This window comes from Anopheles nili, chromosome 3 (genome assembly GCF_943737925.1).
Source record: "Anopheles nili chromosome 3, idAnoNiliSN_F5_01, whole genome shotgun sequence".
Classification (NCBI taxonomy): domain Eukaryota; kingdom Metazoa; phylum Arthropoda; class Insecta; order Diptera; family Culicidae; genus Anopheles; species Anopheles nili.
The window spans coordinates 34,067,041-34,093,025 of NC_071292.1; the positions used below are offsets into that span (position 1 = coordinate 34,067,041).

Genomic DNA, 25,985 nt, shown 5'->3' on the forward strand with positions numbered 1-25,985 from the left:
CCCCAACCGGACGGGCTTCTTCGACTCGTCTCGGAAACTTTACTCGCAACCCAATTTCAGGCACTTTCCGCCCGAGACCGGGCGTTAGACCGCTGTTTTTTAAAGTTCACCAAAACCAGTCGGCGGACGTTCAAAGCGGGAGCAACACATTTCCACTGGCGCACTTGGGTGCTCGAAAGTTTTGTCCCCAAAACTGGCTGGGGACGTGACGATTTGTTCCGCCGCAGTGTAGAAAACAACGAAAGAAGCACGGAAAAAAAAACACGTCACATAAAAACTTTAGCACATTGTTTCGTTTTTCCATCCTCGCGCGCAAGTTTGTCCCTGTGCGTTGGGCGAAAGTTTAGCCGTGTCTTTATTTGATTCTCTTGTATTTTTTTTTCGCTCACCATCTCTCCTCTGTTCGGTGGGCGTGCAGAACGGACGAGTGGATTGGACACGTGGACGCCCCGGAGCTGTCGCAAGGCCGGTTTTGCAACCCACGCGTCAAAGGACACGCGAAAAGGACACGAGGAAGCCCAAGAAAAAGGATAGGAAAGTTATCCACCCAGGCGAGCCAACCAAACTGCCGCAAATTGGAAACAGTGTGACATTTGGAAGGCCGTGACAAAAACTGACAGCCGGGAAAAAAGGAAATGGGCCGTTTGTGTGGGCTACGGCTTGTGGTGGGTGGAAAACAAAAGGCAAGAAGCGTGAGAGAGAGAGAGAGAGAGAGAGAGAGAGAAAGCAAGCAAAAACAAAAAGGCAAACACAAAGTGGCGTAACACCAAAACGACAAGGTGTCCTTCGGTTGCAGCACTTGCGCTCCTTAACGTCAAGAGAAAAGGAGTTTTCCGGCAAGCAGGTGAGTGGGCGCGTGCTCCACCCCCAACGTTGCACACCTACAGAGGGTGAGCAAAATTTAAAGTAATGGATTCCATCCGCCCCGCGTGTCGGTTCCACTTCCGACCGAGGGCATGATTTGCGGAAAATCGAAACCACCAAACAAGCGCAACCTGTACCGATCTGGTTGCTCGTCGGTGCCAGATTTAATTTGATGTTTATTTAATTTGAAATGAGTGGCTCGAACTTTACCGTCACACCTTTGTCGTTATTTCCCGGGCGTTTCCCGTTCGTTTGCCGTTTGATACCGGAATTCCCTCGCTTGCGAACGAAAATTAGCTTCAGTTGCTTAGAGGGCTGGAGCTTTTTCCCATCCATGATTGATGGGATGGATGGATGGATGGCGAAGCGTTTGCGAGTGAAAATGATGGCTTTCAATTCCGTCAATCAGAGCGAGGGTTTGCCGTTTTTTTTTGCGTTTTGTGATAGTTTGTACCACCGCCGCCGATGGGGTAGATTTTTGTTTGCACGAAGCAGACCCATAATATTATCCAGCAAAATTACATGCTTTAAAGAGCCGCTCTACGATGAGTGTCGACGAGTTAGCTACACCAACGTGAGCGTTTAAATATTTGTTCCACATCCGCTCTAGTGCCAGTGGACTAATTGAGATTCTTCAACCAGCGCAGCGGGCGTTCGTTTGTGATGTTGCGAGTATTTGCGTGGACGGAAACTTTCCAGCTCGCACTCCCTTTTGAGAAGGAACCCTTTGAGCACATTTTACGCCTTGTTTGCGTGTGGTAATTTTTGACGCACTCGATAGGGCGAACGAGAAACCAAACGAACCCACTGCGGCTCTTGTGAACACGCTCAACTTTTCCATTCATAACTTTATCTTCTGCCGCTAGTTAGTTAGTTGCCCGTGCTGGCAGTGGGCGATGTCACCCGTCCTGTCGGTGGGGTGCCGGATAAATTCGAAAATATCCTTGCTTCAGAACTCGGGCGGTGGTTACGAAAGTGAAGGGAATCGGGGCGTGCAAGCGGAATGTTTCTACAGCATTGATGAGCAAAAAGGCTACAAAAACTCATGAGAAACAATTTTACTTTGAATAAACAACGAAGATAATTTTCAAACGAAAACCAGCGCTGGCAGGATGGTTTTTGGAGCTACAAATAATCTCAGAAAACAAAACGGAACACAGTAAGAGAAAAAGAGAGAGAGAGAGAGAGAGCTGGCACGCGAGCGAGCAAAAACATTCCCTTGTTCTTGAAGCGATCCTTTAGCCCGATGGGAAGACTGCAGCTGTTGAGAAGTTGCGCTCGATAGTTACATCGGTTAGCAGACGCTGCAACAGATACGCAGGATGGTGCAATATTTTTGGCTCTTTACCGAGTGCCAAAGTTTGGGTGTGGAGTCCTACCTCGAGATAGCCACTGGAACTGGTGGAAACAAAAGCTCTCGCAAGAAACCTGCAGCCTGCAGCACGCGAAAGGAGCAAGTTTCGTTTGTTATTGCTAAAGTGAAATCATAAATAATAATTAAAACATATGGCCAAAGTTCACGCGTTGAAAGCGTTCGGCTTTCGTGCCCACCAGTGGGAGCCTGTGATCAGATGGGTGATCGTGATGTATGGTGATGCTATGCTGTGCGAGTTAACTATCTCGGCGATGAAGTTGTTTAACACAGTTGCTTTTTCGCGCCGTTGCATCGTACGGCGTGCGCGTTTATGAACTCACTGGCTGGAGAGCAAATATTAACGACCACATCGCCATGGGAGTGGGATTTTATCATGCATTTAATGTCTCGATTGGATGATGTTAAGCAGAACGTATGGCAGTTCTTTTAACTGATGCAAAGTCAAAACAGATTAATTATAGATACTGTTTCGGAGCGTTCGTTCTGCGTGCTGATCGTCACGAAGCACGGGGCATAATCTTTACGCAGAGTTTTCTTCGACCACCACACCTTTGGGGAGACTTTTACGGCAAAAAAAAAAATTGTTCACAAACTTTTTCTTTACCGACTTTCCGCTCAGAGTCGGTAAGTCAACGTGCGCTGAGAACACACGAAGTTCCAGGTGACTGTAATCAAATTCCAGGCCACCGTCGAGGGAGCTACTTTTGGGGGTTTGACAAGCCGCCACCGCAGAATGTTTGCCCACGGCATCGTCGGTATCGATGCGTCGGCAACGATACGCCACGGTGTATGGTTTGGGGAGTAACCAGCAAAATGTTACCACCCGGGTTGATCCCGGCCCCAAACGGTGGGGCGACATCGACGATGGTTTCGTGATGAAGATTTTCGCACCGAGACTCCTGGTGTACCTGGGCGCGGTGGTAGCTCTGTTGTATAAATTAGCCCGTAGCGATCTTATCAAGTATGCCAGCCGTTGAATCCGGCAGCTGGATCCGTTCACCGGGCTGCGTTCCGGAGACCGAGCGAGCACACCGGGCCCCGGTAGGCTCCGGTGGAGTCAGTCACTTTTTCGGCTTTTTCTCCCCCGAGGGCTTGGGTCCTTTAATTTGAAATTTAAATATAAATTTTCAGCTTATCTAAACGACGTCAAACCGCTCCCGGGTTGGGGGCGGAACACAAGCGTGCGACGGCATGGGGACGTATTGAACGAGGATCCGTTCCGAGGATCGAGCTTCGTTTCGGCGGTCCTTTCGCAGGACGTTTGGTCGTTGAAAAGGCGCACCGGTGTTGCGGTGACTGTCGTACGTTAGCTCCTGCGGCCAGTGTGAACATTTTATCCCGGTCTTGTCGCTGTTTAAAGATGTGTAAACAATCGGATTTGCCCGGGTTGTTGGTTGTGTGTGTGTGTGTGTGTGTGTGTGTACGCGTTTTGTTGCCGTGACCGAGACACGTGGTTGCAAAATACCCGTAATACGCCCGAATGTATGCAACCAGCCAGACAACGCCAACGAACCTCATTGAGAAGGCGCTCGCGTGTGCGAAAAGGAGTAGGTAAATTTTAAATCCCTCTTACCGACGATCGCTCACTGCGTTCGCGTGCTCACACTGACGAGTAGAATGGAAATTTCACGGTGAATTTACTTCTTACCCACCGAAGCAGGGAGGCTTTCGAAAGCAGCCTATTTTCCTATTCCATCCTACAAAAACATCCACCGGTTCCGGGCTTCGGAAGGTCAGGGTGATGTAAGCGCCGGCAAGAAATCGAGACCCAAAAGCCACCAAAAAGGTGCACCGTGAGCGTACAGACGTGTGCAAAAGCAGCACACCGGCAGCGAGAATCGATTTCGGGGAAGATAAATTCTCACACATGCCGGCCGCTTAAGAATATACGTACGCGAGCAGACACGGCGGGGCTTTTTCGGTGAATATCTTCAGCGTTCAGCCGGCAGATTGAAGATGAAAAGAAGCCTCGGCGGGAGCCGATCCTTGAATCCGCAGCACCTTGAGCACGTGGGGAACGTCTATCCCCGGGGAACGAGCCATGATGCGCGCGTAAAAAGGATAATGGAAGTCGGCACAATCGAGATTCGCTCGCTCGCCGTCCGGGGTTGGCGCAGGAATCATCTGCTTGGCTACCGTGCACCATTCGAGAAGGCGGATAAGGATCTGCCTATTCAGTGGCCAGGTTGGGGGCTTGGGAAAATTCCCAAAAATAATCAATGGGTGCTTCGGCATACCCAGGTACCCATCTCGACGGTATGAAGCTGCCGTGATCCTTGGTTGGTTTGAAAAATGGGCAAAGCATCCGAACAATGCACGGTGCCGGCATTAATTTTACATAATCGTGCAAAACTTGACGAGTTGCGTCGGTAGAACGCTCAGCGCACCGCCTCGGTTTGTCGGGATTTGTGACGAGCCGACACCGGCGCTATGCTAATGATCCAAATCAATGAATAAATGAACGAGGTGATTGAGCCACGATTGTGTGGTGCGGAAAACTCTTCCAAGACTGCTTGCACGTGAATTCAGAAACGTTTCGTTAATCGTTGCGTTCAACAGCCCGAACATCCTTGCGCCCTTCTCTTGAACGGTTCAAGACATTTGTATTCATATCCTTGAATCGCCAAAAATCTTATTTCAAACTTTAAACTCTGAAGCACCGTTGTCTGGGAAAAGTTTTCCATTCAACCCACCGCCGCGCGTTCAGCTACTTGAGGCACGTTCCTCTTCAACTTCGTAAGCGGATGCAGTGTGCAACGGTGTTGGAACCCGGCCAGGACCACCGGGCGTTGGAGTTAACGAAAGGAGTCATTGAAATAGCACATTGAGTTGGTTGGTTGGTTGGTTGCTTGTGGGATTGGAATAGAACCCGGACGTTACGTCGGCACGTGGAGAATGCCGTCGAGGGCGGCATTTTAAAGTGGAATCGTACGGAACCAGGCCCCAGGAGCAGGATAACGTTTTCCACCGTCGTTTTCCATCGTCGGTTTCACCGACCAGGATTAGAGTTTTTGATGGAAGGGTTGCACCATTCGGATGGTCAACAAAAGTTTTCTCCTCAACTGCGAAATCAAATGAACCCTTTAAAACACTCGGCCGGGTTGGGTTTGTGGCGGGTCCGCTTTTCTCTCCCAGAAAGCCAATCCACCCCCGTTTGGTGGCTGCGGATTGCGCACCCGGCTGCCTAATGTTTCGTAAATAACAGCCCGCCCGAAGATGGGCGCCTGCGTTGACGATGATTTGACGGAAAAGTTCGTCATCCTGGATAATGAATTTTTAAAATTGACCCTCCGACCACGGTGGGCTCAGAGGATGAGTGATTGTTTGCGAGAAGGTAGGAAAAAGGCGCCGGCTTTACACTGACAAAGCGAACGTCACATTTGACGTCGGCGTAATTCGGGACGTTTTCCACGTGCCGGTCTGACCGCTCCGAGAACGATCACGCGGACGCGAGCGTGGGTTTTCCCTCGTTTTTCGTCCAGCCCAAGAGTTTTCTCTAGCTTTATGCCCGACCCATCATCATCATCGTTACTGGGGGCATATTCTGGCGTTCGTTTTTTGCCTCCCACCGCCGTGGAAAAACGACGGGAATTAGTAAGTGCTCAAGTTTAATTAAGCAAATACACTGGCCAGGATTTATTGTGTTCATGATGCATGACGTGAATAGTCGTAAAATTTTATACTCCCCTCTCGATTACCGGGACTTTCCCGGGCAGGGATCCAGGGAACCGTGGGCCGCACAAATATGGCCATAAATTATTTCTAATTAATTTCCCTCCGCCGTTCGGTGGATTTTCCGACCGGCAAATAGGTCGTGGTGGAGCGAACGCTTTCCATGGCGTTTTCCTCGTCCCTACGGTGGCCTGTTACATCCATCGGCCATCGTCCTTCGTCGGTGGACAGACCGGGCCTGTCATCCTGTGACAGCGCGCAACCGTGGCTGGAATTTTCACTGCGAAGTGAAAACCCAAAATTGAATTGGAAAACTTTCGACCTGCTCGCGGCCTGATAACTGCGATGAACTGGTCGTGGCCTCGTCGCGGCGGATCGTAAGGAAAAACCTGTGCCAACCAGCTAAAGGTAGCTAAGGGCGAAGACAAAGCGTCTTGAACTGTAATCATTCCTCGTGCGCGCGAAACATTCTGACGCCCGCGTCGCAGAAACGCGTGAAATTGTCGTCAAACTCGCCAAGCCCACGATCTGTTTGCACTCAATTACGGGAATAAATAGTGCTTCAGTGTGCAAACAGTGTCATATCTAATTGTCTGAGAGTTCGGCAGAATCGTCGTACCGCGCATATGTCACACAGCAAGAAGTTTTTGACAGCTCAAGACGGTTGTCTGGCTGCCGGTTTGATTCCATCCCACGTGGGGTTGCTTCGGCGCGTTTTTGGGATGGGAAATTTGAATAATCCCTTGTTTCATCGTGCGAGGGAAGCAACCCGTGAGCCGGATTGTGGTGAATAAGTGTACGCGTTTTGGGAGGGTTTTTGGGACAACGTTGCATCAGCTACGTACGCTGCTTCCGGGCTTATGACGCGGGTTGCCAAAGGAGACGTGAATTGGCATCGTACTTGTGAGTGTGTGGGTGTGTCTCGATGATTATTATGTCTGTCATAACAACAAGCGCGCGCGATTGGCGTTCAGCTGAACATCCGTTTTTGGAAGTCGCGCGTGCACACCAAACGGGTTATGAGCTGTGAAAACAATTTCCCATTCGAAGACAGAAAGGAGAGAGGAACGCATTTTGTGTGGGCGTCGAACGAAGCGTGCTCGACTTAAAGCTTTTCATAGTGTCGTTGACGAAAAAAACAAAAACCAAACGGAAACGTTTCCTCCGCCGAAAAGGCTGACATTTATACGACACACCCTGCCAGCGGGCGTATATTTGCACTCTCCTGTGGCTGTGGCTGTTTGGGAAAGCCTTGTTTGCTGGTGGCTCCTAACTGTGCCACCTAACCAGTGGCAGCAAAGTGATACACACGAGCCCATCCATCCCAACCAACAGTCTCGGAGGAATCAACCAACCAACGCTCAAAGTGTCATCGTTATCGTTCCCGTCGTCGTCGTCGCAATCGAGAGTCACGGTGGAAAAGTGCAAAGTCGGGCGACTTTTCGCCTCCATTTAATTCACGGCTGTCGGGCGCTCGGTGTGTGGCATTTCGCACACAAACACCCACACTCACACACGGACGGCACTCGCGCATTTTCTCGCACGTAAGAAGCGCACTTTCGCATTCCGTTTGTGCTGGAGCCAGGCCACTACGGGTGCGGCTGTTCCATCGATTTCCACCGGTGCGGATTAAGTGTGACAATTGGAATAATGTACGTCGTCAATCAGCTCGCTCAGTATGCTCAACCGTGGCGAAGCTCTTTTTGCGGTAGCGCACGACGTCAACGGGGGAAAAACGCTCGGGAAATGTCACGTGCACCGTGCGCGATGGCGCTCGGTTCTCGAGGACGCGGATTTCGGGCGGGCCGTGCTAGCGAACCATTGCAAGCGGGGAATTGCAGGTTGGGTGAGTGCGTTACTTTGTTATCGTCAGACGGCAAAAGTTTCCCATCCCCCGAACGAACACGATCGTTGGATGTGAGGACGAGTAGCGTTTGAGTCGGGTTTGAAGCGAAGTTTCAAGTGGTTGGAAAATTCCCTACACGAGTGGCGAATGGGAGTGTCGTTTTTGCGAGCGAAAATCTAACGAAAAACACACTTCAGATCGAACGCTGGCGGCTAATCCTATTAATTGACTTGTTGGGGAAGTAAAACAACAAAGTCGCTGAAATTGTCGTACAAATGAAAATTAACTCCCATAATCCGGCATCCGACGTTTCATGCGCGTGGCTATTAGCGAAAAGAACAAACGTTCGTGTCGCGAAAATGAGCTCCATAAATACGCCCGCTAAACCGGTGCTACAACGTGTTGACACGGTCGCAAAATAAATGCCACCGGAACTGGCAAATACGTCCGGCGAAAAAAACCGGGCACCAAACCGCTCAGATTTGAAGAGGCACACGAAATTCGCGAATCGAGCCCAAAAAGGCTCGTTTACAGTTGGGATGGAGTTTGTTTGTCAGGGTGTGTGTGTTCATCGTTAGCCTTTCGCATTCGATTACTCGGCAACCTGTCCCACGGGGGGAGGTAGCCTTCTTACGGTAGGAATTAAGCATTCCACGCTCGCGCAAACTTGCGTGCGGCCGGAAGGAGCAGCCTAATTTATTCACCGACAAGCAGACTTTTCACATTATGATTAATTGGGACACATTACGGTTTTATGCTAATGACTCCACCAGACCGGTCGCGTACTGCGGCAAGTGGCCCGAGCCTTCGCAAGTGGCCCCCTTTTTCCGAGGAGCGCAATAGGGCGCAGTCGAAGCCGCAGCGCGCGCGCTGCGCCCATCTTTGTTGGCTCGACCGTTCCCATTAATGGTATTGATATTGCCAGGACCTCGGTCGGCAGGCACGGTACGGATGTGTTTCCTGGCTGTGAGCAAAGTGCGCCTTTCGGGAAGCACCGTCCGACGGGAAAAAGCCGTTTGCCAGGAAGATGGCAGTTAATGAAATCATAACGGGAATATGAAATGAGATTATTAATTTAAAACAATGCGGGATTAGAACATTAGTGGCAATGAGCGCAACGGAGCTGCGCTGTTCTCGGCTGGAAGCGGATTAAAAGATTGCCTCGATTAAGCCCTAAGCTTGGGAAAGCCCGTGAAGACGTGGTGTGTCCGTGTCCGAAGCATCCTGACGACCGGTTCGACCGGATGTGAGAGCTCTGGTGCAGGACGCCGGATTACGGTGTGCTCAGCTGTAAGCGATGGGATTAAGGGTTTGGGCAAAATGACGCACGCTGGTGTAATGGCTGTTCCGGGGATTGGCCGGTTTTGCGTTTCACACGTCCTGCCAGGGACATTACCGGGCGATACACGGCATGGCTAATTGGGTGAGAAAGAAGCTCGCGAAAGGAGCTGCAAACGCGAGACGGGATAACGATGCGAGAATCCCCTGGCCAACCCGGGCTGGTCGATGAATAATAAACCCGTTGAAAATTATTCCAAACAGATGCTGGCGAAAGTTTACATGGCTCCATGTGTGCATTTAAGGCTCGTTTAGCTCGTATGGTGCGCTGAAGCTGGTAAAAATAAAATTCCCCATAAACAGTCACCGTTCCCCAGTCGCTTATCAAACGATGCAATTTAGCTGTCAAAGCCAATTCAACGAACTCCGCGAACAGCAAACTTGCACCGACAAAGTTTGTGTGCGATATTTGTACATGCGGCAAATAAAACGGTACAGCTGTTATGCAGCCACCACGGGCAGTACGTTTTGCTGATTATTTCATTCAATTAGCAAACTTCGGGAGCAATTAGCTACCACGCTGCCACACGCCAGCCTCAAACGCTCGTTTGGAGGGCGTTACATCGAGAAAGTTCGTCGAAGGATGATCGCCCGACGTTGCATGGAAATTTTCCGTAAACGAAATGTATCTCCCAAACGAAACTCCTGACACCGTCGGGTCACAATGGGGTCGAAAAGGGCTAGAAAAAAAACAAACAGCACACCCTTCAATCCTATTATGACTTTGTCAAACGACTTTCTCGGTAACCGCATCATCAAAGCGATCCTGATGTCCTTGCGAACCGATGACGAGCCACTGCAACCACGACGATGCACTGAATGCACGCGCACGACTCACAATACCATTTTGGGTGCTCGTTAGCAGACAAACAAAACCCGAAAACACATCTCCCACTGCTCAAAGTTCGCAAGTTCAGAACCGGTCCGGGGAAGAGATAAATGAGCCAACTTCATTTGATCACGTTCCGTGCTCCTTCGGGTGTTTCCCACCCGGTTTTCTCCGTAATTGCCGACCGGTTGGCCAGGGCAGGATGTTTGCTTTCTCGTGTCCTTCGTCCACGTGGATGCGAAGAACAGTCAGGAGCTCTCTCAAACAACGCACGGGTTACTTTTTGCATGTCAAAATCTATTTGCCATCATTAGACGGCCCGCGTGGTCGAGGGAAAAACTCGCCAGCTTATGAGGTCATGCTCGAGAGGTCGACCGTGGGTTCGATTTTCCGACGCCACTGCACCAACGATGACCTCGAGCATCTCGAGCAAAAGCGAGGGGCACACACTTAAACCCGGTGGTAGAGCATGATCCATCCTCGGGTTAGCTTTTATGGTTCGGAGCCGCTGCTGAAGAAGCATGTCCCAAATTGGAATCAACATAATAGTAACAATGGTGAAGAAGTTCGGCACTCGATTCGATCATCAACCGAGAGTCCATTGTCCTGGAACACGCTCACACGCTCGTAGCTGTTTTCGAAGGCATCTGTGGAGTCCCATCTGTGGCCAGCGGGCGAAAAATCATCCATCTTGCCTGACCGATCCGAGGACACGCTGGGCACAAATTATGCTGCAGTGCGACGACCCAACCCAACGGCAGCTGGATGGAGAGTCGATTCAGCTGTGACAACTGCCGACCTGCCTTCGAGCTCATTGATATTCCGCTTGTGCGGATTGTGTGGTGGCTCGGTGGGTGGTGCTAAGTATTTCCTCTCTCTCTCTCTCTCTCTCTCTCTCTCTCTCTCTCTCGCTCACACCGTGTCCTGCCAGTAGCCCCGACAACTTTATTTAGCCAATATATCAATTTCTATCGATTTAATCTAAATCGATTTTAAGCTCAACCCCCGGAGCGCTCGTGCAAAGAGTGTGTCTGGTTGGTGTGTCTGGTTGGTGAGTCCTTTCAGTCCTCCAGGCCGGACAGGATATAAATTGTCACAATCACAAGCCGACCCGAAGGATGTCCCTCGGTCACCCGGATGCCCTGACAATGGCTTTAATGGAAGGCTCGGCCTTCCCGGTGACTCGAGAGCTCAATTCCCCGGAGGGTTAATCGTTGCCAGGGCCACTTGGACCTGGCCTACGCGTGTGGCCTTTGGAGGTGGTTTCTGCGGAAGTGGCTTTTGCCGGAAGTCACCGCACGGCCTCGAATCGGCACCGACGGAGAAAATTACCGTCAAAACTTTGGCTAATGGATAATTAAACGCAATCCAATTAAAATGAGGCACCGGCTGTGTGGGATCGTAAGGACGAGTGAGCTGCATCCGCTGAGGCCTCGGGGCTGATGATTGGGGACGAGCCAAAAGTTACGGACAATCCGCAAGGTGACAGTCGGAAAATTGAAGACGCACCAAGCGGTGGATTGCTTCGTGCCGCTTTTAATGAAGTCGGTTGGTAAGTGGGACGGCGCGCGTTTGTGAAGCCGCTTCCGGCCTTTTCGTGGCTGGGACAGGTGAGTTGTGGCTTCATTACGGCTCGGTCGAGCAGCAAATAGGCCTAAACTGGTGTGGGGAAGCTGGCAAATGGCAAAAGGCACACCGACACGCTTGCGTTGAGCCCCAGAATTGCTGAGAGCTGATGGAGCGTCATTACCGCTTAGTTGCATCAACCCTGTAGGGTCGACTTGTGACGGAATTTACTCACAACATGCTGATCGATGTAATGCCTGTGGAACGTTAGCGAAGAAGATGTTACCTGCAAAGAAACGAGAAACGAGTTCGTTACGTTAAGTGAATGTGCTTGCAAATTGGTGCATAAATATCGAACTGGTATCAATTTCCATGCTACAGCAGGTGACCCGCTCGTTCGGCACGGGTCACTTCAAGCAACCACAAACAAGCTGTGGTGCGGACGTTTTCTTAAAGTCTTCTACACAAATAACATTCCTGCTGGTTGTGAGTGCATCCTTTCTTCTATCTGATCGGTTTCATTCAATTCCACCCGAGAAAGCCACCCAACCGGAGAGATAGAGCGCGGGTGCAGATTGTTTTATGGGTTTGATAATTTCAATAACGAGTCGCTCGTCCTGCCGTCCTGCAGTGGCGAGGTCCTGATTTGCACCAGCTCTCTTTCCACCCACCAGAGCAAGAAAATCGAGACCCTTCGAGGTCGTCCGCATTCAGCTCGAAAGGATTGTGCCCATTCAAAAGGATTGTGACAAGAGTAATAAATAGAACCGGCAAAACCGGGCACACCCAGCTGGTGTGTGTCGCTGCGGTGCGATGCTCGAAGATATCCGGAACCGGTTACTCATTGCCAACTGACCCTTGGCTAATGCCTGGCTTGCGCAAGATGGAAGCTTGGCGTGCGAAGGAAATGCCACCCGGCTGGGACTGGCTTCGAAGAAGCTCGGCGTTGTGGACGTGCGCCCACTCGCTGGCTGGTCAATGCGCCAATGCCGTCTTGGTAGACGGCACTTCGGACTGACGGCAACGAGGAAAACAATGATGAAAAAGCACGCTTTTCTCTCATCCCATCGAAGGATCGAAGATAGGAACGTTTGCGGATCCCTTTTGAACCGGAACGGAGAGCAAACAGAATGCTGATGCAGCATCTGCCAGCTGGGCACTATTTTATCAAAATGCCCAAGAATGCACCGACGAGATGACGTGGAAAATGTCCTTTATTTTCCGTATCCCTCTTTGTATCGGGAAACCGTCCTTCTCGCACACGAACACACGTTGCGGCATTGGTTCAGCGTTTGTGCTCCGTAGCAAGAACGTCGCATCCCGCAGGATGGCCAGCTAAGTGACATTATCCTTCTAAAAGAAGTCCAAATCTTGCAGCCCGTAGTCCGTCTGCCCGGTAGTCCGGCTGAGGTGAACAAATAAGACGATAGCTGGCCGCACTGGCTGGGCAAACATTCGTCCGGCCGATTGACTTCTCCGTGCCTGATAATGGAGTCGTCGCTCGTTCGGTCGTGGAGATGTAAACAAGTGAAAAACAATTTTACAGCCCACCTCCCAGACACTCGAAAGGGTGCTGAAGTATCTACTAATCCCTGCAGGCTCGGGACGGTTCCAAATGATCGTTGCATTTCGTTAAATATTCACCCCGATGTGTTTAATATTTTACCGCATTAATCTCAACACGTTGGCGCATGGCTTGCAGCAGCAGGAGTAAACATTAAAGGAGTTCCAGATTTTAATGATAGACTCTCACCGCCCTGGGGTTGTCCGTGTCTTTGATAATGCACCGAACCACCACGAATGGGGGATGAATGAATTTTGCATTAACACACACGCAACAAAAATGCATCCACTCGAACGGGCATGGGAAATTATCGAACCCCTTGTTTGTGGGATTGCAATCGAACAACGGCACAGCAACGGATGGCTTTTCCGCCGACCGGAAGTGTCGTAAATTAAACGTGAACGTGAATCCCATCCGGCCCTCAAATCACCACCCATCTAACGCCCACGCCCGATTCCTTTGTTGCAGATGAGCCGCACACGAAAATGGGGGAGGTTTTGAATGAAATGCAACGAGTTTTCCTCCCAAAAAAAACACACACACACAAAATCAGTTGTAATGCTGGCAGGGGCAGGTGTGATTCCTTTTCATGTCATCGAATCGTAGACAATCTGTTTTACGCGGGAAAACACCAAGCACACCCACACACACCCACGCCACCGGTCGTTCTAGCGGTGCATAGACAAAGCGGGAAAAAATTGATTCCAATACTGAACAAAAAAAAGCAACCACCAGCCAACCGAATGCAGCAAGTGTGTGTGTGTGTGTCTCACACCACAAAAGTGCGCCCACAGGATAATGTGAAAATCGGGCTTTTCTTCTGATGCTGCAGCTCGACTGCTCGAGTTGGGCTCGAAATAAAAGGACGAAACAAGAGGAAGATAAACCGATCCGGATGTTGGTGTGCAAGCATAGAAAAAACGAATTGCGAAGTGGCATCAAGGTTTTGGGGCCGCACACCCACACACCCACACCATCGCTGGGGGTGTTGATGATTTTTTTGTGCTACCACCCACCCAACCACCTGCACCTTGTCCCCCGTTTGGGCTTCGTCAAACACACCCTGGATAATGGATAATGAAAAACGCAAACATATGTACCGAAGCGGCGCCAGATTTTCAATCTTCGGTTCCTTTCTTGTGCGGCCGCGTATCGTTTCTCCGTGTTTCCCGGTGTTTTTCTTCATCTTCCTCTTCTCGGTTTTCCGTTTGCAAACCGGCTTTGTGTACGCACCAGCTCTCTCCCGCTGAAGGCCTATCGTTTTCCCCACGGAGGTGGAAATGGAGCGCTTGGGGTTGTTTTTTTGCTGTTGTTGGTGTTGCTTCCTTTTTGTATCTTCCGCTCGAACTTGCCATTCTGCATTTATCATCAAACGGCACAAGCCACAAACCCAGCGCGTGAGTGTGTGTGTTGGAAATCGCTCGGCACTGGCTCTTCGGCTCGGTCGGAGATGAAAGAGCGATGGAAAATGAACGTTTTTAGAGAAAAAAATCCATCTTAACGGCCAACCACTGCGAGCCACTGAAGCTAAAGTAGCGCTTGCGAGTTTAGATTCGGTTTTTCTTTTTCTTCTCTTCCTTCTACTTCTACTACTGGCATCTCTCGCTGCTCCGGCAGGACCTTCAAAGTATTCGTAATCCATTTTCCAGGCTCCCATTGAGCTGCGACAATGGAGCGAATGCGGCTTTGGATTCGATGCGGCTTGCATGAAAATTGTCACCCCACAGGGAGGTAAACCAAACGCGCATTTTTAAACGCCATCCGCACTCCGCACGGGGATGATGTTGCTCTTAAAACGAGCTCGAGAACGAGATCGCACCGGGCGGTGGCATGTTGAAGCAGCTTCAGTAACATCAGTAACGTTCGCCTGGCGACAAGATTAAAGGGATGCGTCTGAAGGGCGCTCGAGCAGTTAGTAAATTAATGGGGACAGATTGCACTCACGTCACGCGGGCTCGTCCTTGTGTGTATCGTTTCCGCACGAGCTACGAGCCGGCTCCTTTGGCTGTGTGCCATCATTTTTTTGTTTTGTTTTTAGTCACATCATTACGGAGGCAGAAAGGCGAAAGATAAAAGCCAGCATATAGCGATCAACATTTAACAACATAATTAAGGACATTAGGAGAGCGGATTCTTGTCGCTTGAAAGCAATCGCCGGGTTGTTACATTCAATTCAACTAACCGACCGATTGTACTTTGAGTTTGAGATTTGGATTCTGCAATCTGCCAATCTGCAACGATATCGGCGCATGGTGGCCATTCCCTACAATTAACGATGCGATTAAGCATTATCGAGTCATTCAACTGGTTGCAATGGTGGATTCGGTTGTAAACAAAAATTTACCCTTTTTCTAGTCAGCAACCCTTGCCGATGATAACGCACAACGTTTCGAGCACGATAAGAACCTTATCGGATTCGCTAATGCCCGCGATAAAATTCGTTTTCAATTCGAGCGCATCTCGCTTGTTCGCTTACATGCTGCTCTCTCAGTTAATAAGTGTCCGTTGCAGACTGAGCAAGTTTTGAGGGTGACCGGCTTCAACATGATTTGGCTTTTGACGCTGTTGGTCGGGTACGTGGCTTATCTGCTGGTGAAGTATCATCAGCAACGGCAGCGTTTACTTGCGATCCGCGCCAAGTTCGGTGGTCCCAGGTCGAACTACTTCCTGGGGACGTTCTACATCTTCAAGGACCGGAGCATCCCAGGTAAGGCGACCTTGGCGATGGCTAGATCATTCCTTTCGTACTGAGGTTGAGTTCTTTCGTCTTCCGCAGACATCTTTGACATCGTGGTAGGATTGCACAAGCGATACGGACCAGACGTGGCCATTATCGGTGCTTTCAACGATCTGGTGCTAGATCTATCCACTTCCAAGAATGTCGAGAAAGTGCTGCTGGCCAAGAGTATCAAGAAGTCGTTCGTGTACGATTATCTAGAGCCCTGGCTTGGCACTGGGCTGCTGATATCGTTCGGTGAGAAATGGTTCCAGCGACGCAAGATTATCACACCGGCGTTCCACTTCAAGATCCTGGATCAGTTCATGGATGTGTTCAACGAGGAAGCGGACGTACTGGTGGCGAAGTTAGCGCCACACGCCGGCAAGGGCGAGTTCGACATCTACGATTACGTGACGCTGTACGCGTTGGACAGCATTTGTGGTAAGTCGTGGACGAACAGGAACTTTGGGGGCACGGGTTTCTGCTCATGTACGGTGCTCTGTTTCAGCGACCTCCATGGGTGTGCGCATCCACGCTCAGGATTATCCGAACAACGAGTACGCACAAGCAGTCAAGCAGATGAGTGTGTTCTTCTTGCGACGTGTGTTCAGTCTGCTACGTCAGTTCCCGGCGTTGTTCTTCCTGCATCCGTTCGCACGTGAGCAAGGTCGCGTCATCAAACGTCTGCACAACTTTACGAACTCCGTCATCGAGAACAGACGAGCGCAACTCGAACGTGAACAGCGTCTGGGTGCGGTTGAGTTCGACGTAAACGAGGATGATCTGTACTCCAAACGTCGGAACACTTTCCTCGATCAGCTGCTGAAGGTGTCGATCGATGGTAAGCCACTCAGTACGGCCGATATTCGGGAGGAGGTGGATACGTTCATGTTCGAAGGCCACGATACCACGACATCTGGGATTTCGTTCACAATTCATCACCTGGCCAAGCACCAGGATGTGCAGCAGCGATTGTACGAAGAGATCGACCGGATGCTTGGTCAGGACAAAAGCACGGCCCCGTTGACGAACGCCATGCTGCAGGACTTCAAGTATCTCGACATGGTGATAAAGGAATCGCTGCGACTTGTACCACCCGTACCCATCATCGGTCGGAAGCTACTCGAGGACATGGAAATAAGTGAGTGTTGCCTTCAGTGTTCCTCTTGAGCCGTTCACGCGCATCAATCTTCATTTGCGTCCATTTCCATCCACCGTCCGTAGATGGCATGAACATCCCGGCGGGCACATCGATCTCAATCAAAATCTTCAACATCCATCGGAACCCGGCCGTCTTTCCGGACCCGGAACGGTTCGATCCAGAACGCTTCTCCGAGGCGAACGAGATCCAGCGTGGTCCATACGATTATATCCCGTTTAGTGCGGGTTCGCGGAATTGCATTGGCCAACGGTACGCCTTACTCGAGATGAAGGTGACGATCGTGAAGCTGCTGGCAAGCTACAGGATCCTGCCGGGCGAATCGGCTGGTCGCATGCGGTATAAGACCGACCTGGTGATTCGACCGTGCGATGGCATCCCGGTAAAGCTGGTAAAGCGGACATGATTGACGTGTGGTGATTCGTGACATGTACTTAACTTTCGATCGATACATCTATTGGGGCGTAAGCGTTATGTATGTCTTTCGTTTTTTTTAGTGAATTCATTGGATAAATAAAGCACAGGAAGGCGATTTTAAATAAATCGCGCGATTTAAGACATCTTATACGAAAAGCTCATCCCGTCAATGGCGGTATTTACGATTATTTTAATCAAATATCGAATCATACCGAATCTGCTCTATCTGCCTGTCTCGTCCTGTTCAGCGATTGTTTGTTTGTTTGTTTGCTTGTCTACAACGCATGCCGGATTTTTGGTCGGGACAATTCCCTCACCAGCTGCGAGCCACGAGCAAACATTGACACAGCCAACCGGCACAAAAATAAATACGCTTTGTTTGATTTATCTCGTTCGTAATCCATTACTTACGAAACGAAACGAACAAAACTGGCCCTGGGTTGCTGGTTGCATACCTTCAGGGGTGGTTTCCCGATCGAATGTGTGCTTTTGCGCTGAATTTTGTTGGATACATTTCTTTCTCTTCCTTTCGTCCTTAAAAACTCTCTTTACTATGGGGTTTTTTTTGTGTGTATTCGGCTCAAAGCAGTGCAGCTGAGCTTGAAATAAGGGAACCACAAACAAACACGTCCTTCCGATGCACGACTCGTCCTGGCGTGTCCTCGCCGCTACCGATCGTGTGCGCTGTCAAAATTCGTCACGCATCCTTCCCGTGGCATAAAATTTAACTCACATTACACCGGTGAACTTATTACACCCAGCCGATATTTATGGCATCGTGCGTCCCTTTTCTCCCGGATCATCCGCACCTGTTTGGCTCTCTCGCTCGCATCGATCGCTCGCAGACAAACGGCGTCCATTGGCTGTTGGGCGAATTCCGACGGCCCGACACGTTATGCCATTCCGAAGGCTATTATTTACCGACTTCCAAAACACCCCGTGGGGGCAAATGGGGATAAGCACAAACATGCACACGGCAGGAAGCAGGTCCTGCCTGGATTGCCAGCCGGAAAGTGCGAACATCGACATTTCAGACATGATTATGAGCGGCTAATATAAATAAATAGAGGAAAAATATCGTTCCGAGCAATGGCACCCTACCCGGGTGGTGGAGCGAGCTGTCTTGCGGTGCTGGGAAAAATAATCCTCCCTTCCCAAGCGTCCCCGATGGAGACGCCCAACCAACCAACCAACCAACCAACCAACCGACCCTTGCGGGCTCGTCGTGCGGGCTCTGCATAAATATTGCGAAGGAGTAATAATGTGCCCTTTATGGCCCATTGTTGCGTAACCGCACTACGGGGCAGGAACAGGCTTTGGCTTCGGTTCCGTTGGTTACGTGATGGGCACACGTGAAAGCGGTCCTCATTGGGTGTCACTGGGCCACCGGACACGGGCAGCCGATGGTGAATGCAATTTATGCTAACCGATGCTGGCGCGCTGGCTATTGTGAAGTACGTGCGAATTGATGTTGTCCACTTTGGAAGTAGGTCGCCCTCGTGGGCGACTTCCTGATTGTTTGCTCGCTTGTTCATTTATCCTCTCGTTCTTTGGGCGATTTTTGGCGCTCTTTTACCACACGTCGCCATTGGTGGCAGGATTTCCTTAATTCGCTGAATTTTTTCCTTCCCACCTTCGGCAGGGTGTCCAATGGCACAATGAACAGGTAATGATCACACCGTTGATGATTATGAGGCTCGTAGGGAAGCGTTCAGCCCCACCCGGATCGATACTAACGCTTCCCTCGTTCGCAAAATGGCTCGCATCAGCGGGTGGATCGAAATCGACGGAGTTAAGATAGTTATCGGCCACCGAAAGGAGACAACACTCGACCAGCCGGAAGTGCTGAGCCAACCTTCGTGGAGCTGGAGCTGTTGTGGTTGTGTTTTGTGGGTGATTTTATTTGCCCAGAAAAAGAAAAACCCCCAGCGGGTGGGCCGCGTATTGATTGTGGAGCCTGTCGTGGGCAGCCATAGTCGAGCGGTTGAAGCGAAGTTAGAACGACTAACCAAAGCGACATCCTGCTGGGTTTGTTTGTGCTCCAAAAAGTGTCCCACTGTTCGCTTTCAAGGATCTATTCCACGTCCGGTGGCTCAGTTTGGTTGGGCATTTTGCGTGCCTTTTTTTCGGTCCATCCATTCGATTTCCCTTCGTTCGCGGTTCGAGTCCGTTTGCGTGCGTGTCCTGTGGCGTGCGTTCCGTTTCGGTACGCTACGAAGCAAACCGGTCCGGGCTCATAAATTCGACTGCTAACGACTTTTCAGCATACGAACGAGCCGTAACAATAACTTTAATTGAGTGACTATTTACCGGGAGCCATACCCAGGGGCGGCCGAAGTTGGTCCGTTCTCGTGCTGCCGTTTTGTCAGTCAGCGCGTTTGCACCGAAAAATGGCACTCCGTGGCGGGTTCCGGAACCGACAGTGGCAGGAAAATTCCTCAACACGAGCCCAACACCCTTTCGGGGTTGGGGGGTGGAACTGAACGGCCAGTCTGGGAGCTTGGTTTCAGTTGATTTGAAGCTTCGAGCTCCGGAAAACGAGCAAAACCAGGAAGTCAAACTTTAACCTCAACAACGAGTGTAGGGCGTTTGTGGGCGAACTGCGGAAAGCGGTCAATGTTCTCGTCCTTTTGGGCCCACCATCGGACGAATGTGGGTCATACACACACATACCCCACGGGCGGAACATTGCACGGCCGGAAAACGGTCCAGTCTAGACCAATTTATTTCACTACCAAATGAGTGTCTGGAATGTGGCACGGATTGACCGGCATTTGGTGGCGTTCTGGGACAAGGTACATGTTGCTGCCACTGCGGTCGTTCGGAAGGTTTGTACTTTTAGTTTTTTTTTCAAGCACTAATTGTGTGAGGATGAGGGTTTTTTTCTCGCTCTCGTTCTCGCTCTCTCTTTCCAGCCACCAACGCCTCGTAAAGCAGTGGCATAATTTCTGCTCCCAACACGAGCGAATCTCAATTTTCCCCGTAATGAGAACGGTGCGATGACAATAAACCGCCGACCGTTCGGAGCTTTATCTACACGCCAACACCGTTGCAAAAGCTGTTGGGAGATGTAATTGGAAGTCAAATAAAAGCCGGCGTAATAGCCGGCCCAGTTTACGAGCCAACGCGGAGCGAATTTCCACCCAACAGAAAAAGCTTCGGAAAAGCCAAAAAGCATCCCAACCTAACGGGATGCCGCCCAACTGTCACCTGGGAGAAGAAGAGACCCGGATCGGTGGTCTCCGTAAAACCGAAGCCGCTCGGGCAGGCTATTAACGAAATGTGGCAGATAGCAAATTGAAAATCACATAAATTATTTATGACGTCCGTTTGTTTCTGGGGAGAGGTCACAATAAAAAGCCCGCTCGACTCCGCTCGAGGATTGGTGGAGTGAAGCAAAACGGAAGAAGGAAACCCCATAATGGCAGTAGCTGCCGGTGTTCGTTCTTAGTTGGATTCGCGTTTCCTTTTTTTTTTGCGTGTGCTCTCTACCTCCATCTCTCTAAATAAATAAGTAGACAGACGGGATGCTTTCTGAGGCGAACGGGCAAAGGTACCGGTGAGATATCGCCCGAAGAACTTCACGTCGCTGTTCCACGTGGAGTGGGAGGCTTTTGAGGCTAGGTGGAGCAGAACACAGCCTGCGGAGATGGTCCGACCTACCGAGCCAGTTAGCGAACTGCGACAAGAACACTTCATGTGCACCGGTAGCTAACGGTTTGGCAGGATTTCCAGCCCGTCACCTTTTCCCCGGGGGCTGTCAAATTCTTTCTCTCTCTCTCTCTCTCTCTCTCTCTCTCTGTCTCTCTCGCTTGTTCTCTCTATTTCTAGAGCGCTTTTGCTTTCCAACTAGTAGCGCAATTGCACAAACCCTAAAGCGTTAGAGAAAAGAAAAATTGACCCAGCTGAAGAAAAAAAAACGAACGAAATAAAATGAAACAAAATGAAGCAGTTAAGGAAAACCATTCGAAATGTGTTTTCCCCCGTCAGCGCGATGGAACGGGGTGGTAAAGTTTTCTCGAATCGAAACTCAACCTGTCCAGGGGGTTGAGACGCGACCGCTTGTTTTCGTTCGCTATTCGCAACCGGCTGCGTTGTAAGGCATTTTTCATCTATCACACCGTGCTGGGCTGCGGAAAAAGTTCACCTGTTCCTTGTTATGTTTCACCGATGAAGACGTTTTCCACTTCAAAACAGGGAGGGCGGAGTGTTCCTCGACACCAGTCTTGCTCGACTCTTTGGGTCGACAACTTTCGGAAGCATGAAATTAGCTTTATAACTTACAACGTTGTTACAATGGCGACGGGCAGGTACAAATGGGACAGGAATGCGTGGTCCTGTCACATCGCCGGCACGCTCGGAATGAAGTGCGAATGGCGAGAAATGGAAGAGAAATCGTACAAATATTAGTCGCCGTAGCGGCCACTGCTTGACCATCCGAGGCCAGGATCGCCACTTGACAGTTGAATCGACTTTCCGTTCGGTGCGATGGAGAAAGCGCAATGCCAGTCGTTAGCCAACAGCCGGTAAATAAACTGGCAAATCGTCCCACTCGGACCACCGGGAGACACCTGACAGCGGGACCTGGTCGGTTTCACAGATTACACGTTGCTTCAGACCCCTGCCACCGTGTCCAATTGCTGGCGTGGAAAGTTCAACCCACAGTGAGAGTGAAAGAGAAGGAAAAAAAAAACTAAAAAAAAACTAGCCCATTCGTGGTAATTACCGCTGAACTGCAATCCGGCCGGTGGAACGGATTACGGACGTAATTATTTTGAAGACTTCCTGTCGCTGCTCTCGTTCTTTTCGAGCTGAGTTTTTTTGTCTCTTTTTTTCCTTCCTGCCCTGGGGTGGCTTCATTTTTCTGCCACCCCCGGTAATGTCGAGGCCACTGCACCGGGAGGGTGGTTTTGCGTTAATGAAAATTACTTGCCCAAAGGTGGGAAAGGTAAAAAGAAAAACTTCCCACTCGAACGCGCGCGCGCGCTTTCACTCAACGAGGAAGTGGAAGTAATCGGAGCTGAATGGCGTCGTTTAAGGAGCAGTTCCTGGGACCAACTAGTTAGTCAGGATCAGCTCCAAAGGAGGCCATGCTTTGAAAGGTGAGAAACGTCAAACGCGGAGACAAAATTGCAGCAGGCCATGATTTGCGTCGAGAAGGGTCGGTTTAATGATTTGTTTTCGCGGATTGCAACCAAAAAAGGGGAGCTTTTTTTTTAAACTTAATTGCGAGCTACGGGGATCTGAAGGAGTACGATTTAATAGGGCAGGAATGTGAGGTTAACTGTATTTGCTTTGGGGGTTGTCTCTTTCTCACCCAGGATTGCATTCGTGTGTGCTATGTCGTGCTGCTATCATGTAAGCTTAATGCATTTAGAGCCGGCCCTCATGTTTATCCTACAGGCGGTGAAAGATTTCGATTGCGGAACGAATCACACAGCCACGAGAGCCAGCTTCCTTCGTGGACTGTAGGTAAATTTATTTCTTCATCGTACGTTTCATCGAGGTGGCTCGGTGTGGTGTAAAATGAACCCTCACCAGCTGGCCCCACTGGGCTGAATTATAGCCCAGCAACGTCCCGGAAGCACGATCGGTGCAAACATTTGCCCATCCGGGCCGCGTGCTCGAACGGGGCTCGAAGTTCAGCAATTTATGGAAACGTATGTTTGCTCCTAATTTATTCCCCGTACGGTGTTTAAACTGGTGGAATATTTTATACGACTGACCCCGTTCGGGAAGCGCCACCGCCGGGGATGGCGTTGTGTAAATTTCTGTCCAGCTTCTTGGGCAAACATATTCTCCATGGTTCTTCGGACGCATTATTACGGCAAAGTCCGGTGCGTTCACGAGCGCAACATTCCACCGACGGTCGGTGTCCGCGTGCAGAAATGCAGTAGCATTTTCCAACCGTGAGAGCGAACGTCCGTTCTTTGGGGTTGAGGCACTCACACTTACGCGCGGACCGTCCAACCGGAAGTCGTTAGTAGTCCGCCTCGGAAGCCCTGGAACACCGGTCCTTACGGCAAACGAAAGTGGCCAAAGCGTGGCTAGGCGTTGAGCATAAAACAAAAGGGCTGTGTGGGCCGACGGAAACAAATCATTAGTACAACTGGAACCGTTCCTTTCGGAAGGGCACCTTGTTGGTCTGCCCAGTCTCGGTCAGGAAGGATGTAACGAATGTTAATCGCTCTTCCAGGTTCTCTCACCCGGTCTTTCCTCACTCGCTCACTCTCGATCTCTCTCTCTCTCTCTGTAAGGCTCTTCCAAAGTGGTCTAAGGCTGCAAAGGGCTGGTCGCGTTGCAAGATGTTCGGATTACGGAGCTTGTTTTTCGAAATTTACCCGAACGTTCTTTCGAACATGACACCGGTATCGTATTAATTTTGAGCGCAATTGTTTGGCCAATTAATTTTACAGGACCACCCTTACCGGTACCGAGGGCGTAAGAGTGAGAACAGATCACCGAACAGGAAAGAGAGAGTGTATAAATTCACTTCTCCATCCGTCTAAAGCGACCGTGATTGCGAACCGAAAGCGGAAATAAATGAGGTTAAATAGGCGAGCTTTTGGAATTGAATAATAACTGCCGCTTTGCGTACGGGTGCTTAAATAGATCACAATGGCGCTTAATACTCCTATTTGATTTGGTGATTAGCTTTTCCTCAATTCAACCTCCGTTTGACGATGCTTGATTGCCGGTTGTAAGAAACTCCATTATGCGAACGGCGCAGCTTTGGGCAAACAATCGACCCGATTGGCATCGTAACACTTATCGGGCCACTAAACAAAACTACATCAATAATCGTGCGCAATAATCGTCGGGCTAATGAGTGTGTAGGAATAATCATAAATAAAGCCCTCGGGCTGGGAAATGGTGGTTTACATATTTTTTGTTCGACATCCGAGCGTGTGTGAGGAAACAGCGGCAGGAAAACCAGCCTCGTCCGTGCAGGAGGAAATGGCAATCCACGGAATCCGGTGGCGATTCAGGAAGCGCGAACCAACCAACGGTTTCGGCCCACGTCCGGTGCCACGTCCGTGCTTGTTTACAGTATAATTTCACAATAATTTAATATTTATTTCAATTACATTTAATCACGCACTCATTCTCCCAGCACGGATCCGTGACCCACGGGTCTGCTGGCGCTTTTTGTTTGTCGTCATTTCTGGCTCCCTTTCATGCCCAGGCTTAACTATATTGTTCCGCAGTAATGCCCCACCAACGCTGAGCGCATTTTCCGAGGTCCTGCACACAAAAAAGAAACAGGGACGCGGAACTAGAACCGCTCACAACTCCCGGCAGTGAAAGGCCAGGCCAGGCTCAAAAGAGGAGGACCAATTACGGTGAAACCCCACCACGCTGGAGGGACAACCAAATCGGATCGGAAATTAAAAAATCAGGCCCATTTCAGAGCCACTCAATGATCCTCTTAAAAAGTGAAAAACAAAGCATGCGGGAAGAGAGCAAAATGTCGAAATAAAACGACCGACACCGACACCTTGATCCTCCATCGAGTGTGCTTTGATTGGCTTCCGCCAGGGGGCGCCATTTCGTTTGGCATCCCGCGCGACGAGGGATCAATTTATGCGGCGCGTTTTATTTTATGCCACCTCCCTTTCGGACTGGATGGGATCAATTTCAACGGTAGCAAACCCTCGGGTGACGGCCGCACTCACCACGTTTCATTTTATTTCCTACATTTGCTTCCGCACGTCCGTTTTCCCGTCGTTTTCCCGGGACGCTTTTTTTTTGCTCTCCACCCTCACGCACCGCTGATAAATCGTTTCCCCGTCGCGGGTGGCGTTTCGCATCAATTCCAGGATTAAGCATTCATCAGAGCGCCAGAATGGCGGACAACTGGACCGCGCACTTGTACGACACCGGCGTGAAACGGTTGCATTTGTACGTGGGCGCGTAAATTTTAATCCTCTCGAAAACGCCACCCTCACTGTGAGCTCGGAGTTTATTGATTACCCAAAAATGCGCAATCGATACGATGGGTCCAAACTCACCCACGTTTACCTGCTTTGGGGCTCACTGGCGGGCACGGTTTTCAGATCACGTCCCAGGGTAAATCACTCAATCAAGTAGCCATGTTTTCCTCCACTCGATGCGTTGCCATGGCGACGTTTTCGCTTGAACATTACGTTTTGTTGAAGCCGGGAAAAAAGGCTGGACCTTCCGAAATCTGTGGCCCAGATCTGGGTCATTGATTTTTTTTTGTCCCAATCCCTCCCAAGACGTCCCTTTTTTCATGAAGCGTTTTTTTTCTTCCTTTCACCAACGGTCGGACCCATTTCTGTGCGGTTTGTAATGGATCGCCCTTTAATGCGCGTTTTTTTGTGTGTGTGCTACCGCTCGAATTCACTGGTCGGTTTCGTGGTCGTGCCCGTGGGCGAAAAACTTCCCTGCTCATCGACACTGATTGTATGGGCCGGGCAAAAGTTTTCCCCACACTCAGGGGTCGCTCGTCTCGAAAAACTAACCACCCTTAGGGCATGGGCTGGCCGGGAAAAGTGAACCGAGACGAGCGATTCCAACCGGATGGACCGACCCCAGCATGCTGGCAGAAAGGAGGCAGAAGGAATTTGTCAAATTAATAACACGATTAGATCACGGCCGGGTTGTGCGTGTGT

The 25,985-nt window shown here is 50.3% G+C and overlaps 2 protein-coding genes across 2 annotated transcripts in view; one reads left to right on the plus strand and one right to left on the minus strand.

Annotated features, from left to right (window-relative positions):
- LOC128724117 (kinesin-like protein CG14535) overlaps nt 1–25,985 on the minus strand; it is a 78,967-nt gene that overhangs the window by 20,222 nt on the left and 32,760 nt on the right. The gene's annotated exons all lie outside the window — the stretch shown is intronic.
- LOC128722767 (cytochrome P450 4c3-like) lies at nt 15,599–17,338 on the plus strand. The gene is made up of 4 exons (XM_053816447.1): nt 15,599–15,761; nt 15,831–16,214; nt 16,282–16,914; nt 16,998–17,338. Exons 1-4 carry the CDS (start codon nt 15,599–15,601, stop codon nt 17,336–17,338), a joined length of 1,521 nt encoding a protein of 506 aa, XP_053672422.1.